The sequence below is a fragment of the Salvelinus alpinus genome, chromosome 23 (assembly GCF_045679555.1).
Source record: "Salvelinus alpinus chromosome 23, SLU_Salpinus.1, whole genome shotgun sequence".
Lineage (NCBI taxonomy): Eukaryota > Metazoa > Chordata > Actinopteri > Salmoniformes > Salmonidae > Salvelinus > Salvelinus alpinus.
Window position 1 is genome coordinate 723,312 of NC_092108.1, and position 19,001 is coordinate 742,312.

At 32.4% G+C, this 19,001-nt stretch overlaps 1 protein-coding gene across 3 annotated transcripts in view; it reads right to left on the minus strand.

Moving 5' to 3' along the window:
• Window positions 1–755: 755 nt before the first annotated feature.
• LOC139550037 (elongation factor 1-delta-like) overlaps window positions 756–19,001 on the minus strand; it is a 51,871-nt gene continuing 33,625 nt past the window's right edge. For 2 of the 3 annotated variants that reach the window (XM_071360615.1, XM_071360612.1), the window contains one exon: window positions 756–947. In XM_071360615.1, coding sequence (XP_071216716.1) covers window positions 909–947 — 39 coding nt within the window. In that variant the 3' untranslated portion in view covers window positions 756–908. The remainder of the gene's footprint in view (window positions 948–19,001) is intronic. The other variant, XM_071360613.1, reaches the window with a different exon arrangement.

Below are 19,001 nucleotides of genomic sequence, written 5' to 3' on the forward strand. Positions count from 1 at the left end.
TGCACGTTGGGTTGGATCGCGTAGAGCAACAAACTGCTTGAAATAGCTTGTCTATTTACTACTGTGAAATGGGTCCAATTAAATGAGATGGGATGAATGGTAGCCTATCCTAACTTGTTGTAGGTCTATAGGCTTTTCTGCGAGTATCAGTCAGAAAAGGTGAGGAAGTTATTCTGCAATGATCTTGTAAATTAAATAAACGGTAGGAAATATGCCTTTTTCTAAGTATTTTAAAATGCAAAGACAAATCAAATTTTGCTCTTTCAAACCAGCAAACGATTTTATCTTGTTTCTCTATTTAGCAACCAGTTTAATTGTTCTGAATAAGTTTCATAATATATTCCACATGACTACTACTAGGCTACGTTTATGTTCTGGCAGTGAGTCGCTGTCTAAGGTTGGCGGGAAGATTCTCATGTCATGTTCCGTTTTTACATTTGCAATTTTCTGTTTAAACTGGCTTATGCAACGGTTCTAAATGAGGCTGCTGGTTCTGAACACAGCCAACCCCTACCCGTGTGTGTGAGGACACAGGGGGACCCCCAGCCGTACCCCGGACCTGTTCACCCGCTGGGCTCAGGTGCTGTGGGGAGGGGGTGCTACTGGGAGGCAGAGTGGAGAGGCCAGGGAGGGATGTATATAGGGGCATAGCAGAAGTAGGGGTGCTTTCCCCTCACTGGGCCTTTACTAGTCCTGTATTAACAGACCTATATAGACATCTTGTTTTCCCTCATTCATACAGAAACAGACAGGTGTTTGTGCTTAAAGCTGTTTTATTAGTAACTGTGCAAGCAGAGAGCAGCAGTAACTCTTTGGATGACTGGAGAGGAGGGAGGGAGGAAAGGAGAGGAAGGAGGGAGGAAAGGAAGTAAGGCGGGAGTAAAGGAGAGGAAGGAGGGAGGAGTGGCTTAGATCTTGTTGAAGGCAGCCACGTCGACACTCTGGACCTGAAATAGAAGATCAGGGACCACAGATCACATTAGGGTTACATAACAGACCACTATGATACATCAGTAATACTAACATAGTCCTCAGACCACTATGATACATCAGTAATACTAACATAGTCCTCAGACCACTATGATACATCAGTAATACTAACATAGTCCTCAGACCACTATGATACATCAGTAATACTAACATAGTCCTCAGACCACTATAATACATTAGTAATACTAACATAGTCCTCAGACCACTATAATACATTAGTAATACTAACATAGTCCTCAGACCACTATAATACATTAGTAATACTAACATAGTCCTCAGACCACTATAATACATTAGTAATACTAACATAGTCCTCAGACCACTATAATACATTAGTAATACTAACATAGTCCTCAGACCACTATGATACATTAGTAATACTAACATAGTCCTCAGACCACTATGATACATTAGTAATACTAACATAGTCCTCAGACCACTATAATACATTAGTAATACTAACATAGTCCTCAGACCACTATAATACATTAGTAATACTAACATAGTCCTCAGACCACTATAATACATTAGTAATACTAACATAGTCCTCAGACCACTATAATACATTAGTAATACTAACATAGTCCTCAGACCACTATGATACATTAGTAATACTAACATAACAGACCACTATAATACATTAGTAATACTAACATAGTCCTCAGACCAATATAATACATTAGTAATACTAACATAACAGACCACTATGATACATTAGTAATACTAACATAGTCCTCAGACCACTATGATACATTAGTAATACTAACATAACAGACCACTATGATACATTAGTAATACTAACATAGTCCTCAGACCACTATGATACATTAGTAATACTAACATAGTCCTCAGACCACTATGATACATTAGTAATACTAACATAACAGACCACTATGATACATTAGTAATACTAACATAGTCCTCAGACCACTATAATACATTAGTAATACTAACATAGTCCTCAGACCACTATAATACATTAGTAATACTAACATAGTCCTCAGACCACTATAATACATTAGTAATACTAACATAGTCCTCAGACCACTATGATACATTAGTAATACTAACATAACAGACCACTATAATACATTAGTAATACTAACATAGTCCTCAGACCACTATGATACACTAGTAATACTAACATAGTCCTCAGACCACTATGATACATTAGTAATACTAACATAGTCCTCAGACCACTATAATACATTAGTAATACTAACATAGACCTCAGACCACTATAATACATTAGTAATACTAACATAGTCCTCAGACCACTATGATACATTAGTAATACTAACATAGTCCTCAGACCACTATGATACATTAGTAATACTAACATAGTCCTCAGACCACTATAATACATTAGTAATACTAACATAGTCCTCAGACCACTATAATACATTAGTAATACTAACATAGTCCTCAGACCACTATAATACATTAGTAATACTAACATAGACCTCAGACCACTATAATACATTAGTAATACTAACATAGTCCTCAGACCACTATAATACATTAGTAATACTAACATAGACCTCAGACCACTATAATACATTAGTAATACTAACATAGTCCTCAGACCACTATGATACATTAGTAATACTAACATAGTCCTCAGACCACTATAATACATTAGTAATACTAACATAGTCCTCAGACCACTATAATACATTAGTAATACTAACATAGTCCTCAGACCACTATAATACATTAGTAATACTAACATAGTCCTCAGACCACTATGATACATTAGTAATACTAACATAGTCCTCAGACCACTATAATACATTAGTAATACTAACATAGTCCTCAGACCACTATAATACATTAGTAATACTAACATAGTCCTCAGACCACTATGATACATTAGTAATACTAACATAGTCCTCAGACCACTATAATACATTAGTAATACTAACATAGTCCTCAGACCACTATAATACATTAGTAATACTAACATAGTCCTCAGACCACTATGATACATTAGTAATACTAACATAACAGACCACTATGATACATTAGTAATACTAACATAGTCCTCAGACCACTATAATACATTAGTAATACTAACATAGTCCTCAGACCACTATAATACATTAGTAATACTAACATAGTCCTCAGACCACTATGATACATTAGTAATACTAACATAGTCCTCAGACCACTATAATACATTAGTAATACTAACATAGTCCTCAGACCACTATAATACATTAGTAATACTAACATAGTCCTCAGACCACTATAATACATTAGTAATACTAACATAGTCCTCAGACCACTATAATACATTAGTAATACTAACATAGTCCTCAGACCACTATGATACATTAGTAATACTAACATAGTCCTCAGACCACTATAATACATTAGTAATACTAACATAGTCCTCAGACCACTATAATACATTAGTAATACTAACATAGTCCTCAGACCACTATAATACATTAGTAATACTAACATAGTCCTCAGACCACTATAATACATTAGTAATACTAACATAGTCCTCAGACCACTATAATACATTAGTAATACTAATAGTCCTCAGACCACTATAATACATTAGTAATACTAACATAGTCCTCAGACCACTATAATACATTAGTAATACTAACATAGTCCTCAGACCACTATAATACATTAGTAATACTAACATAGTCCTCAGACCACTATAATACATTAGTAATACTAACATAGACCTCAGACCACTATGATACATTAGTAATACTAACATAGTCCTCAGACCACTATAATACATTAGTAATACTAACATAGTCCTCAGACCACTATAATACATTAGTAATACTAACATAGTCCTCAGACCACTATGATACATTAGTAATACTAACATAGTCCTCAGACCACTATGATACATTAGTAATACTAACATAGTCCTCAGACCACTATAATACATTAGTAATACTAACATAGTCCTCAGACCACTATAATACATTAGTAATACTAACATAGTCCTCAGACCACTATGATACATTAGTAATACTAACATAGTCCTCAGACCACTATAATACATTAGTAATACTAACATAGTCCTCAGACCACTATAATACATTAGTAATACTAACATAGTCCTCAGACCACTATAATACATTAGTAATACTAACATAGTCCTCAGACCACTATGATACATTAGTAATACTAACATAGTCCTCAGACCACTATAATACATTAGTAATACTAACATAACAGACCACTATGATACATTAGTAATACTAACATAGTCCTCAGACCACTATGATACATTAGTAATACTAACATAGTCCTCAGACCACTATAATACATTAGTAATACTAACATAGTCCTCAGACCACTATAATACATTAGTAATACTAACATAGTCCTCAGACCACTATGATACATTAGTAATACTAACATAGTCCTCAGACCACTATAATACATTAGTAATACTAACATAGTCCTCTGACCACTATGATACATTAGTAATACTAACATAGTCCTCAGACCACTATGATACATTAGTAATACTAACATAGTCCTCAGACCACTATAATACATTAGTAATACTAACATAGTCCTCAGACCACTATGATACATTAGTAATACTAACATAGTCCTCAGACCACTATGATACATTAGTAATACTAACATAGTCCTCAGACCACTATAATACATTAGTAATACTAACATAGTCCTCAGACCACTATAATACATTAGTAATACTAACATAGTCCTCAGACCACTATAATACATTAGTAATACTAACATAGTCCTCAGACCACTATGATACATTAGTAATACTAACATAGTCCTCAGACCACTATAATACATTAGTAATACTAACATAGTCCTCAGACCACTATAATACATTAGTAATACTAACATAGTCCTCAGACCACTATAATACATTAGTAATACTAACATAGTCCTCAGACCACTATAATACATTAGTAATACTAACATAGTCCTCAGACCACTATGATACATTAGTAATACTAACATAGTCCTCAGACCACTATAATACATTAGTAATACTAACATAGTCCTCAGACCACTATAATACATTAGTAATACTAACATAACAGACCACTATAATACATTAGTAATACTAACATAGTCCTCAGACCACTATGATACATTAGTAATACTAACATAGTCCTCAGACCACTATGATACGTTAGTAATACTAACATAGTCCTCAGACCACTATGATACATTAGTAATACTAACATAGTCCTCAGACCACTATAATACATTAGTAATACTAACATAGTCCTCAGACCACTATAATACATTAGTAATACTAACATAACAGACCACTATGATACATTAGTAATACTAACATAGTCCTCAGACCACTATAATACATTAGTAATACTAACATAGTCCTCAGACCACTATGATACATTAGTAATACTAACATAACAGACCACTATGATACATTAGTAATACTAACATAGTCCTCAGACCACTATGATACATTAGTAATACTAACATAGTCCTCAGACCACTATAATACATTAGTAATACTAACATAGTCCTCAGACCACTATGATACATTAGTAATACTAACATAGTCCTCAGACCACTATAATACATTAGTAATACTAACATAGTCCTCAGACCACTATGATACATTAGTAATACTAACATAGTCCTCAGACCACTATAATACATTAGTAATACTAACATAGTCCTCAGACCACTATGATACATTAGTAATACTAACATAGTCCTCAGACCACTATGATACATTAGTAATACTAACATAACAGACCACTATGATACATTAGTAATACTAACATAGTCCTCAGACCACTATGATACATTAGTAATACTAACATAGTCCTCAGACCACTATAATACATTAGTAATACTAACATAACAGACCACTATGATACATTAGTAATACTAACATAGTCCTCAGACCACTATGATACATTAGTAATACTAACATAGTCCTCAGACCACTATGATACATTAGTAATACTAACATAGTCCTCAGACCACTATAATACGTTAGTAATACTAACATAGTCCTCAGACCACTATAATACATTAGTAATACTAACATAGTCCTCAGACCACTATGATACATTAGTAATACTAACATAGTCCTCAGACCACTATAATACATTAGTAATACTAACATAGTCCTCAGACCACTATAATACATTAGTAATACTAACATAGTCCTCAGACCACTATAATACATTAGTAATACTAACATAGTCCTCAGACCACTATAATACATTAGTAATACTAACATAGTCCTCAGACCACTATGATACATTAGTAATACTAACATAGTCCTCAGACCACTATAATACATTAGTAATACTAACATAGTCCTCAGACCACTATAATACATTAGTAATACTAACATAGTCCTCAGACCACTATAATACATTAGTAATACTAACATAGTCCTCAGACCACTATAATACATTAGTAATACTAACATAGTCCTCAGACCACTATGATACATTAGTAATACTAACATAGTCCTCAGACCACTATGATACGTTAGTAATACTAACATAGTCCTCAGACCACTATGATACGTTAGTAATACTAACATAGTCCTCAGACCACTATGATACATTAGTAATACTAACATAGTCCTCAGACCACGATAATACATTAGTAATACTAACATAGTCCTCAGACCACTATGATACATTAGTAATACTAACATAGTCCTCAGACCACGATAATACATTAGTAATACTAACATAGTCCTCAGACCACTATAATACATTAGTAATACTAACATAGTCCTCAGACCACTATAATACATTAGTAATACTAACATAGTCCTCAGACCACTATGATACATTAGTAATACTAACATAGTCCTCAGACCACTATGATACATTAGTAATACTAACATAGTCCTCAGACCACTATAATACATTAGTAATACTAACATAACAGACCACTATAATACATTAGTAATACTAACATAGTCCTCAGACCACTATGATACATTAGTAATACTAACATAGTCCTCAGACCACTATAATACATTAGTAATACTAACATAACAGACCACTATGATACATTAGTAATACTAACATAGTCCTCAGACCACTATGATACATTAGTAATACTAACATAGTCCTCAGACCACTATAATACATTAGTAATACTAACATAGTCCTCAGACCACTATGATACATTAGTAATACTAACATAGTCCTCAGACCACTATAATACATTAGTAATACTAACATAGTCCTCAGACCACTATGATACGTTAGTAATACTAACATAGTCCTCAGACCACTATGATACGTTAGTAATACTAACATAGTCCTCAGACCACTATGATACATTAGTAATACTAACATAGTCCTCAGACCACTATAATACATTAGTAATACTAACATAGTCCTCAGACCACTATGATACATTAGTAATACTAACATAGTCCTCAGACCACTATAATACATTAGTAATACTAACATAGTCCTCAGACCACTATGATACATTAGTAATACTAACATAGTCCTCAGACCACTATAATACATTAGTAATACTAACATAGTCCTCAGACCACTATAATACATTAGTAATACTAACATAGTCCTCAGACCACTATAATACATTAGTAATACTAACATAGTCCTCAGACCACTATAATACATTAGTAATACTAACATAGTCCTCAGACCACTATGATACATTAGTAATACTAACATAGTCCTCAGACCACTATAATACATTAGTAATACTAACATAGTCCTCAGACCACTATGATACATTAGTAATACTAACATAGTCCTCAGACCACTATAATACATTAGTAATACTAACATAGTCCTCAGACCACTATGATAAATTAGTAATACTAACATAGTCCTCAGACCACTATAATACATTAGTAATACTAACATAGTCCTCAGACCACTATGATACATTAGTAATACTAACATAGTCCTCAGACCACTATAATACATTAGTAATACTAACATAGTCCTCAGACCACTATAATACATTAGTAATACTAACATAGTCCTCAGACCACTATAATACATTAGTAATACTAACATAGTCCTCAGACCACTATGATACATTAGTAATACTAACATAACAGACCACTATGATACATTAGTAATACTAACATAGTCCTCAGACCACTATAATACATTAGTAATACTAACATAGTCCTCAGACCACTATAATACATTAGTAATACTAACATAGTCCTCAGACCACTATGATACATTAGTAATACTAACATAGTCCTCAGACCACTATAATACATTAGTAATACTAACATAGTCCTCAGACCACTATAATACATTAGTAATACTAACATAGTCCTCAGACCACTATAATACATTAGTAATACTAACATAGTCCTCAGACCACTATAATACATTAGTAATACTAACATAGTCCTCAGACCACTATGATACATTAGTAATACTAACATAGTCCTCAGACCACTATAATACATTAGTAATACTAACATAGTCCTCAGACCACTATAATACATTAGTAATACTAACATAGTCCTCAGACCACTATAATACATTAGTAATACTAACATAGTCCTCAGACCACTATAATACATTAGTAATACTAACATAGTCCTCAGACCACTATAATACATTAGTAATACTAATAGTCCTCAGACCACTATAATACATTAGTAATACTAACATAGTCCTCAGACCACTATAATACATTAGTAATACTAACATAGTCCTCAGACCACTATAATACATTAGTAATACTAACATAGTCCTCAGACCACTATAATACATTAGTAATACTAACATAGACCTCAGACCACTATGATACATTAGTAATACTAACATAGTCCTCAGACCACTATAATACATTAGTAATACTAACATAGTCCTCAGACCACTATAATACATTAGTAATACTAACATAGTCCTCAGACCACTATGATACATTAGTAATACTAACATAGTCCTCAGACCACTATGATACATTAGTAATACTAACATAGTCCTCAGACCACTATAATACATTAGTAATACTAACATAGTCCTCAGACCACTATAATACATTAGTAATACTAACATAGTCCTCAGACCACTATGATACATTAGTAATACTAACATAGTCCTCAGACCACTATAATACATTAGTAATACTAACATAGTCCTCAGACCACTATAATACATTAGTAATACTAACATAGTCCTCAGACCACTATAATACATTAGTAATACTAACATAGTCCTCAGACCACTATGATACATTAGTAATACTAACATAGTCCTCAGACCACTATAATACATTAGTAATACTAACATAACAGACCACTATGATACATTAGTAATACTAACATAGTCCTCAGACCACTATGATACATTAGTAATACTAACATAGTCCTCAGACCACTATAATACATTAGTAATACTAACATAGTCCTCAGACCACTATAATACATTAGTAATACTAACATAGTCCTCAGACCACTATGATACATTAGTAATACTAACATAGTCCTCAGACCACTATGATACATTAGTAATACTAACATAGTCCTCAGACCACTATAATACATTAGTAATACTAACATAGTCCTCAGACCACTATAATACATTAGTAATACTAACATAGTCCTCAGACCACTATAATACATTAGTAATACTAACATAGTCCTCAGACCACTATAATACATTAGTAATACTAACATAGTCCTCAGACCACTATGATACATTAGTAATACTAACATAGTCCTCAGACCACTATAATACATTAGTAATACTAACATAGTCCTCAGACCACTATAATACATTAGTAATACTAACATAGTCCTCTGACCACTATGATACATTAGTAATACTAACATAGTCCTCAGACCACTATGATACATTAGTAATACTAACATAGTCCTCAGACCACTATAATACATTAGTAATACTAACATAGTCCTCAGACCACTATGATACATTAGTAATACTAACATAGTCCTCAGACCACTATGATACATTAGTAATACTAACATAGTCCTCAGACCACTATAATACATTAGTAATACTAACATAGTCCTCAGACCACTATAATACATTAGTAATACTAACATAGTCCTCAGACCACTATAATACATTAGTAATACTAACATAGTCCTCAGACCACTATAATACATTAGTAATACTAACATAGTCCTCAGACCACTATGATACATTAGTAATACTAACATAGTCCTCAGACCACTATAATACATTAGTAATACTAACATAGTCCTCAGACCACTATAATACATTAGTAATACTAACATAGTCCTCAGACCACTATAATACATTAGTAATACTAACATAGTCCTCAGACCACTATAATACATTAGTAATACTAACATAGTCCTCAGACCACTATGATACATTAGTAATACTAACATAGTCCTCAGACCACTATAATACATTAGTAATACTAACATAGTCCTCAGACCACTATAATACATTAGTAATACTAACATAACAGACCACTATGATACATTAGTAATACTAACATAGTCCTCAGACCACTATGATACGTTAGTAATACTAACATAGTCCTCAGACCACTATGATACGTTAGTAATACTAACATAGTCCTCAGACCACTATGATACATTAGTAATACTAACATAGTCCTCAGACCACTATAATACATTAGTAATACTAACATAGTCCTCAGACCACTATAATACATTAGTAATACTAACATAACAGACCACTATGATACATTAGTAATACTAACATAGTCCTCAGACCACTATAATACATTAGTAATACTAACATAGTCCTCAGACCACTATGATACATTAGTAATACTAACATAACAGACCACTATGATACATTAGTAATACTAACATAGTCCTCAGACCACTATGATACATTAGTAATACTAACATAGTCCTCAGACCACTATAATACATTAGTAATACTAACATAGTCCTCAGACCACTATGATACATTAGTAATACTAACATAGTCCTCAGACCACTATAATACATTAGTAATACTAACATAGTCCTCAGACCACTATGATACATTAGTAATACTAACATAGTCCTCAGACCACTATAATACATTAGTAATACTAACATAGTCCTCAGACCACTATGATACATTAGTAATACTAACATAGTCCTCAGACCACTATGATACATTAGTAATACTAACATAACAGACCACTATGATACATTAGTAATACTAACATAGTCCTCAGACCACTATAATACATTAGTAATACTAACATAGTCCTCAGACCACTATGATACATTAGTAATACTAACATAACAGACCACTATGATACATTAGTAATACTAACATAGTCCTCAGACCACTATGATACATTAGTAATACTAACATAGTCCTCAGACCACTATGATACATTAGTAATACTAACATAGTCCTCAGACCACTATAATACATTAGTAATACTAACATAGTCCTCAGACCACTATAATACATTAGTAATACTAACATAGTCCTCAGACCACTATAATACATTAGTAATACTAACATAGTCCTCAGACCACTATAATACATTAGTAATACTAACATAGTCCTCAGACCACTATGATACATTAGTAATACTAACATAGTCCTCAGACCACTATGATACATTAGTAATACTAACATAACAGACCACTATGATACATTAGTAATACTAACATAGTCCTCAGACCACTATGATACATTAGTAATACTAACATAGTCCTCAGACCACTATAATACATTAGTAATACTAACATAACAGACCACTATGATACATTAGTAATACTAACATAGTCCTCAGACCACTATGATACGTTAGTAATACTAACATAGTCCTCAGACCACTATGATACATTAGTAATACTAACATAGTCCTCAGACCACTATAATACATTAGTAATACTAACATAGTCCTCAGACCACTATAATACATTAGTAATACTAACATAGTCTTCAGACCACTATGATACATTAGTAATACTAACATAGTCCTCAGACCACTATAATACATTAGTAATACTAACATAGTCCTCAGACCACTATGATACGTTAGTAATACTAACATAGTCCTCAGACCACTATGATACGTTAGTAATACTAACATAGTCCTCAGACCACTATGATACATTAGTAATACTAACATAGTCCTCAGACCACTATAATACATTAGTAATACTAACATAGTCCTCAGACCACTATAATACATTAGTAATACTAACATAGTCTTCAGACCACTATGATACATTAGTAATACTAACATAGTCCTCAGACCACTATAATACATTAGTAATACTAACATAGTCCTCAGACCACTATGATACGTTAGTAATACTAACATAGTCCTCAGACCACTATAATACATTAGTAATACTAACATAGTCCTCAGACCACTATAATACATTAGTAATACTAACATAGTCCTCAGACCACTATGATACATTAGTAATACTAACATAGTCCTCAGACCACTATAATACGTTAGTAATACTAACATAGTCCTCAGACCACTATGATACGTTAGTAATACTAACATAGTCCTCAGACCACTATGATACATTAGTAATACTAACATAGTCCTCAGACCACTATAATACATTAGTAATACTAACATAGTCCTCAGACCACTATAATACATTAGTAATACTAACATAGTCTTCAGACCACTATGATACATTAGTAATACTAACATAGTCCTCAGACCACTATAATACATTAGTAATACTAACATAGTCCTCAGACCACTATAATACATTAGTAATACTAACATAGTCCTCAGACCACTATAATACATTAGTAATACTAACATAGTCCTCAGACCACTATGATACATTAGTAATACTAACATAGTCCTCAGACCACTATGATACATTAGTAATACTAACATAGTCCTCAGACCACTATAATACATTAGTAATACTAACATAGTCCTCAGACCACTATAATACATTAGTAATACTAACATAGTCCTCAGACCACTATAATACATTAGTAATACTAACATAGTCCTCAGACCACTATGATACATTAGTAATACTAACATAGTCCTCAGACCACTATGATACATTAGTAATACTAACATAGTCCTCAGACCACTATAATACATTAGTAATACTAACATAGTCCTCAGACCACTATAATACATTAGTAATACTAACATAGTCCTCAGACCACTATAATACATTAGTAATACTAACATAGTCCTCAGACCACTATAATACATTAGTAATACTAACATAGTCCTCAGACCACTATGATACATTAGTAATACTAACATAGTCCTCAGACCACTATAATACATTAGTAATACTAACATAGTCCTCAGACCACTATAATACATTAGTAATACTAACATAACAGACCACTATGATACATTAGTAATACTAACATAGTCCTCAGACCACTATGATACGTTAGTAATACTAACATAGTCCTCAGACCACTATGATACGTTAGTAATACTAACATAGTCCTCAGACCACTATGATACATTAGTAATACTAACATAGTCCTCAGACCACTATAATACATTAGTAATACTAACATAGTCCTCAGACCACTATAATACATTAGTAATACTAACATAACAGACCACTATGATACATTAGTAATACTAACATAGTCCTCAGACCACTATAATACATTAGTAATACTAACATAGTCCTCAGACCACTATGATACATTAGTAATACTAACATAACAGACCACTATGATACATTAGTAATACTAACATAGTCCTCAGACCACTATGATACATTAGTAATACTAACATAGTCCTCAGACCACTATAATACATTAGTAATACTAACATAGTCCTCAGACCACTATGATACATTAGTAATACTAACATAGTCCTCAGACCACTATAATACATTAGTAATACTAACATAGTCCTCAGACCACTATGATACATTAGTAATACTAACATAGTCCTCAGACCACTATAATACATTAGTAATACTAACATAGTCCTCAGACCACTATGATACATTAGTAATACTAACATAACAGACCACTATGATACATTAGTAATACTAACATAGTCCTCAGACCACTATGATACATTAGTAATACTAACATAGTCCTCAGACCACTATAATACATTAGTAATACTAACATAACAGACCACTATGATACATTAGTAATACTAACATAGTCCTCAGACCACTATGATACATTAGTAATACTAACATAGTCCTCAGACCACTATGATACATTAGTAATACTAACATAGTCCTCAGACCACTATGATACATTAGTAATACTAACATAGTCCTCAGACCACTATAATACGTTAGTAATACTAACATAGTCCTCAGACCACTATAATACATTAGTAATACTAACATAGTCCTCAGACCACTATAATACATTAGTAATACTAACATAGTCCTCAGACCACTATAATACATTAGTAATACTAACATAACAGACCACTATGATACATTAGTAATACTAACATAGTCCTCAGACCACTATAATACATTAGTAATACTAACATAGTCCTCAGACCACTATGATACATTAGTAATACTAACATAACAGACCACTATGATACATTAGTAATACTAACATAGTCCTCAGACCACTATGATACATTAGTAATACTAACATAGTCCTCAGACCACTATAATACATTAGTAATACTAACATAGTCCTCAGACCACTATGATACATTAGTAATACTAACATAGTCCTCAGACCACTATAATACATTAGTAATACTAACATAGTCCTCAGACCACTATGATACATTAGTAATACTAACATAGTCCTCAGACCACTATAATACATTAGTAATACTAACATAGTCCTCAGACCACTATGATACATTAGTAATACTAACATAGTCCTCAGACCACTATGATACATTAGTAATACTAACATAACAGACCACTATGATACATTAGTAATACTAACATAGTCCTCAGACCACTATGATACATTAGTAATACTAACATAGTCCTCAGACCACTATAATACATTAGTAATACTAACATAACAGACCACTATGATACATTAGTAATACTAACATAGTCCTCAGACCACTATGATACATTAGTAATACTAACATAGTCCTCAGACCACTATGATACATTAGTAATACTAACATAGTCCTCAGACCACTATAATACGTTAGTAATACTAACATAGTCCTCAGACCACTATAATACATTAGTAATACTAACATAGTCCTCAGACCACTATGATACATTAGTAATACTAACATAGTCCTCAGACCACTATAATACATTAGTAATACTAACATAGTCCTCAGACCACTATAATACATTAGTAATACTAACATAGTCCTCAGACCACTATAATACATTAGTAATACTAACATAGTCCTCAGACCACTATAATACATTAGTAATACTAACATAGTCCTCAGACCACTATGATACATTAGTAATACTAACATAGTCCTCAGACCACTATAATACATTAGTAATACTAACATAGTCCTCAGACCACTATAATACATTAGTAATACTAACATAGTCCTCAGACCACTATAATACATTAGTAATACTAACATAGTCCTCAGACCACTATAATACATTAGTAATACTAACATAGTCCTCAGACCACTATGATACATTAGTAATACTAACATAGTCCTCAGACCACTATGATACGTTAGTAATACTAACATAGTCCTCAGACCACTATGATACGTTAGTAATACTAACATAGTCCTCAGACCACTATGATACATTAGTAATACTAACATAGTCCTCAGACCACGATAATACATTAGTAATACTAACATAGTCCTCAGACCACTATGATACATTAGTAATACTAACATAGTCCTCAGACCACGATAATACATTAGTAATACTAACATAGTCCTCAGACCACTATAATACATTAGTAATACTAACATAGTCCTCAGACCACTATAATACATTAGTAATACTAACATAGTCCTCAGACCACTATGATACATTAGTAATACTAACATAGTCCTCAGACCACTATGATACATTAGTAATACTAACATAGTCCTCAGACCACTATAATACATTAGTAATACTAACATAACAGACCACTATAATACATTAGTAATACTAACATAGTCCTCAGACCACTATGATACATTAGTAATACTAACATAGTCCTCAGACCACTATAATACATTAGTAATACTAACATAACAGACCACTATGATACATTAGTAATACTAACATAGTCCTCAGACCACTATGATACATTAGTAATACTAACATAGTCCTCAGACCACTATAATACATTAGTAATACTAACATAGTCCTCAGACCACTATGATACATTAGTAATACTAACATAGTCCTCAGACCACTATAATACATTAGTAATACTAACATAGTCCTCAGACCACTATGATACGTTAGTAATACTAACATAGTCCTCAGACCACTATGATACGTTAGTAATACTAACATAGTCCTCAGACCACTATGATACATTAGTAATACTAACATAGTCCTCAGACCACTATAATACATTAGTAATACTAACATAGTCCTCAGACCACTATGATACATTAGTAATACTAACATAGTCCTCAGACCACTATAATACATTAGTAATACTAACATAGTCCTCAGACCACTATGATACATTAGTAATACTAACATAGTCCTCAGACCACTATAATACATTAGTAATACTAACATAGTCCTCAGACCACTATAATACATTAGTAATACTAACATAGTCCTCAGACCACTATAATACATTAGTAATACTAACATAGTCCTCAGACCACTATAATACATTAGTAATACTAACATAGTCCTCAGACCACTATGATACATTAGTAATACTAACATAGTCCTCAGACCACTATAATACATTAGTAATACTAACATAGTCCTCAGACCACTATGATACATTAGTAATACTAACATAGTCCTCAGACCACTATAATACATTAGTAATACTAACATAGTCCTCAGACCACTATGATAAATTAGTAATACTAACATAGTCCTCAGACCACTATAATACATTAGTAATACTAACATAGTCCTCAGACCACTATGATACATTAGTAATACTAACATAGTCCTCAGACCACTATAATACATTAGTAATACTAACATAGTCCTCAGACCACTATAATACATTAGTAATACTAACATAGTCCTCAGACCACTATAATACATTAGTAATACTAACATAGTCCTCAGACCACTATGATACATTAGTAATACTAACATAACAGACCACTATGATACATTAGTAATACTAACATAGTCCTCAGACCACTATAATACATTAGTAATACTAACATAGTCCTCAGACCACTATAATACATTAGTAATACTAACATAGTCCTCAGACCACTATGATACATTAGTAATACTAACATAGTCCTCAGACCACTATAATACATTAGTAATACTAACATAGTCCTCAGACCACTATAATACATTAGTAATACTAACATAGTCCTCAGACCACTATAATACATTAGTAATACTAACATAGTCCTCAGACCACTATAATACATTAGTAATACTAACATAGTCCTCAGACCACTATGATACATTAGTAATACTAACATAGTCCTCAGACCACTATAATACATTAGTAATACTAACATAGTCCTCAGACCACTATAATACATTAGTAATACTAACATAGTCCTCAGACCACTATAATACATTAGTAATACTAACATAGTCCTCAGACCACTATAATACATTAGTAATACTAACATAGTCCTCAGACCACTATAATACATTAGTAATACTAATAGTCCTCAGACCACTATAATACATTAGTAATACTAACATAGTCCTCAGACCACTATAATACATTAGTAATACTAACATAGTCCTCAGACCACTATAATACATTAGTAATACTAACATAGTCCTCAGACCACTATAATACATTAGTAATACTAACATAGACCTCAGACCACTATGATACATTAGTAATACTAACATAGTCCTCAGACCACTATAATACATTAGTAATACTAACATAGTCCTCAGACCACTATAATACATTAGTAATACTAACATAGTCCTCAGACCACTATGATACATTAGTAATACTAACATAGTCCTCAGACCACTATGATACATTAGTAATACTAACATAGTCCTCAGACCACTATAATACATTAGTAATACTAACATAGTCCTCAGACCACTATGATACATTAGTAATACTAACATAGTCCTCAGACCACTATGATACATTAGTAATACTAACATAGTCCTCAGACCACTATAATACATTAGTAATACTAACATAGTCCTCAGACCACTATAATACATTAGTAATACTAACATAGTCCTCAGACCACTATGATACATTAGTAATACTAACATAGTCCTCAGACCACTATGATACATTAGTAATACTAACATAGTCCTCAGACCACTATAATACATTAGTAATACTAACATAGTCCTCAGACCACTATAATACATTAGTAATACTAACATAGTCCTCAGACCACTATAATACATTAGTAATACTAACATAGTCCTCAGACCACTATAATACATTAGTAATACTAACATAGTCCTCAGACCACTATGATACATTAGTAATACTAACATAGTCCTCAGACCACTATAATACATTAGTAATACTAACATAGTCCTCAGACCACTATAATACATTAGTAATACTAACATAGTCCTCTGACCACTATGATACATTAGTAATACTAACATAGTCCTCAGACCACTATGATACATTAGTAATACTAACATAGTCCTCAGACCACTATAATACATTAGTAATACTAACATAGTCCTCAGACCACTATGATACATTAGTAATACTAACATAGTCCTCAGACCACTATGATACATTAGTAATACTAACATAGTCCTCAGACCACTATAATACATTAGTAATACTAACATAGTCCTCAGACCACTATAATACATTAGTAATACTAACATAGTCCTCAGACCACTATAATACATTAGTAATACTAACATAGTCCTCAGACCACTATGATACATTAGTAATACTAACATAGTCCTCAGACCACTATAATACATTAGTAATACTAACATAGTCCTCAGACCACTATAATACATT